Below are 2,457 nucleotides of genomic sequence, written 5' to 3'. Positions count from 1 at the left end.
AAGCCTTGAGGCGAAGCACCTAAGGGCCTTCAACGACTCTATGCTGGTTGTAAAGCACTTCTCTGTCATTTAAAAATTTTGAGCTAAGTCAAATTGGCAAGGAGAACAATGGATGGGCAGACGCCCTCTCTATGCTAGCTTCAGCTGAGACACAGAGCCTAACTGGTTCCATCTACCTCACCGAAGCTAAGACGCCTTCGATCGAGAAGAAAGAATGTCTAGAAATTTACCAGGGGAACGATTGGATGATTCCCCTAAGGAACTTTCTGGAGGAAGGCCTCCTACCTCTGTACCGAAGGGAGGTGCTAAAGATAAAGTACAGGGCATCGAGCTACACTATCATTAACGAAAGAATGTATCGCCGATCAGTCAGTCAGCCCCTCCTGAGACGCCTAAATACCGAAGAACAACATCAGGCTCTTGAGGCAGTGCACAAAGGAATTTATGGTGAGCATATGGCTGGTCGGTCCCTCGCCTACAAAATCCTTCACCAGGGATTCTTCTGGCCAACCTTGAAAGCTGAAGCCAGAGAGTACGCCAAATAGTGTGTACAGTGCCGGTTGTTCGCCATTGTTCCGAGGCAACCCCCAGAAGAAATGACTTCCGTTCAAATTCCTATTTCGTTCGCCGTGTGGGTCGTGGACATAGTTGGAATTCTCCCAACTAGCACGAAGCAAGCAAGATACTTCCTAATTGCCATCGACTACATGACCAAGTGGGTCAAAGCCGACTATTATCGGCAATCACCGAAGAAGCAGCAAAGAAGTTCTTCCTAGATCAGATTATCCTTCGATTCGGGATTCCAAAAATTTGCATCTCTGATAATGGGACTCAGTTTATTGGAAACAAGTTTCGCAAGTTCCTGCACCACTTCGGAATTGAACAAAGATTTAGCTCAGTCGCCCATCCGCAAGGGAATGGGGTAATCGAAGCGGCAAACAAAGTGATCTTTCAAGGCATCAAGAAGAGGCTGGGCGAGGCTAAAGGAAGATGGTCAGAAGAACTCCCTTGGATCTTGTGGGCCTACTGAATGACCCATAGGACTTCAACAGGGGAAACTCCCTTCAGAATGGCCTATGGGATCGAAGCCCTAGTTTTGGTCGAAGTGGGATTGGAATCATACCGAACAGAGGTCTATAATATGGAAACCAGCAGCTTTGGACTAAGGGCGAACGTGGACTTATTGGAGGAAGAAAGAGAAGCTGCCCACCAAAGGAACATGAAATACTTGTTACAGGCAGCCCAGCATTATGACTCCAACATTAAGAAGAGGTCATTCGGAGTAGGGGACCTAGTCCTAAGGGAGCTGGCTGCTTCTATACCCACCAAACATGGAAAGCTTCAGCCAAACTGGGAAGGGCCTTATAAGATGATTGAAGTCTTTCGCCCAGGAACATACAAGCTGGAAATATTAACAGGCGAAGCAATTAAAAACACCTGGCACGCCAGTCGCCTTTGGAAGTTTTATCAGTAAGAAATTTCCTTTTAAAGTCAATTTGTACTTTGAGTTCTACATATGAAAAGTCTAAGAAGTTTAATCATAAATGAAACCGCACTGTGTCAAATTTCTTTATTAAATACCAAATGCTTGGCCGATCACGTATTATCTAGGGGCGATCCAAAAGAAGATAAACCCTTCAGCCAACACATTTGGTCTATTTACGAAAGAAGAATGAATGAATACGAATATAGGGGCAATCCCACTAAAATCAAACATTCTTCGCTCCCCCACTATTATATAACTTGCAATAGATCCACGGTCAGGACGAAGGAAGAGTCTTTAGGGGCGACCCTGAGATAAGACCTTCTCATTCGTCCTTCCTTTATTGTTTAAAGATAATAAAGAAGGGCGATGAAGCTCTGGTCTGGGGGCAATCCCAAAAAAGGCCAGCCCTTCCTCATCCCACCAGAAGCTTTTAAAAGTCCTAACAGCCCGAAGCCAACTTCGGCCTTTAACACTCGGGGTCGTAAGAGGTAGTAAGGTATTAAAGTCGCTAAGGCGAATGAATAAAGCCAAAGATGTGATTAAGATTTATTTCATTACAATTGTTAAGGCAAACGATAAAGCCGAAGATACAATTTGTTTTATTAAAATTGCTTTATTAGAATTGCTAAGGCGAATGAATAAAGCCGAAGATGCGATTAAGATTCATTTCATTACAATTGTTAAGGAAAATGATAAAGCCGAAGATGTAATTCGTTTTATTAAAATTGCTAAGCCGAATGAATAAAGCCGAAGATGCAATTAAGATTCATTTTATTGTAATTGTTAAGGCAAACGATAAAGCCGAAGATACAATTCGTTTTATTAAAATTGCTAAGGCGAATGAATAAAGCCGAAGATGCAATTAAGATTCATTTTATTGTAATTGTTAAGGCAAACGATAAAGCCGAATATACAATTCGTTTTATTAAAATTTCTAAGGCGAGTGACAGCCGAATACGCAGTTGAAATAA

At 42.5% G+C, this 2,457-nt stretch overlaps 1 protein-coding gene across 1 annotated transcript; it reads left to right on the top strand.

Annotated features, from left to right (window-relative positions):
- The first annotated feature begins 1,069 nt into the window (after window positions 1-1,069).
- On the top strand, window positions 1,070-1,474 carry LOC141660844 (uncharacterized). The gene has a single exon (XM_074467828.1). It carries the CDS (start codon window positions 1,070-1,072, stop codon window positions 1,472-1,474), a length of 405 nt encoding a protein of 134 aa, XP_074323929.1.
- Window positions 1,475-2,457: the final 983 nt, after the last annotated feature.

Source organism: Apium graveolens, chromosome 5, assembly GCF_009905375.1.
Source record: "Apium graveolens cultivar Ventura chromosome 5, ASM990537v1, whole genome shotgun sequence".
NCBI classification, from domain to species: Eukaryota; Viridiplantae; Streptophyta; class Magnoliopsida; order Apiales; family Apiaceae; genus Apium; species Apium graveolens.
This window is presented reverse-complemented; position numbering and strand designations above follow the sequence as displayed.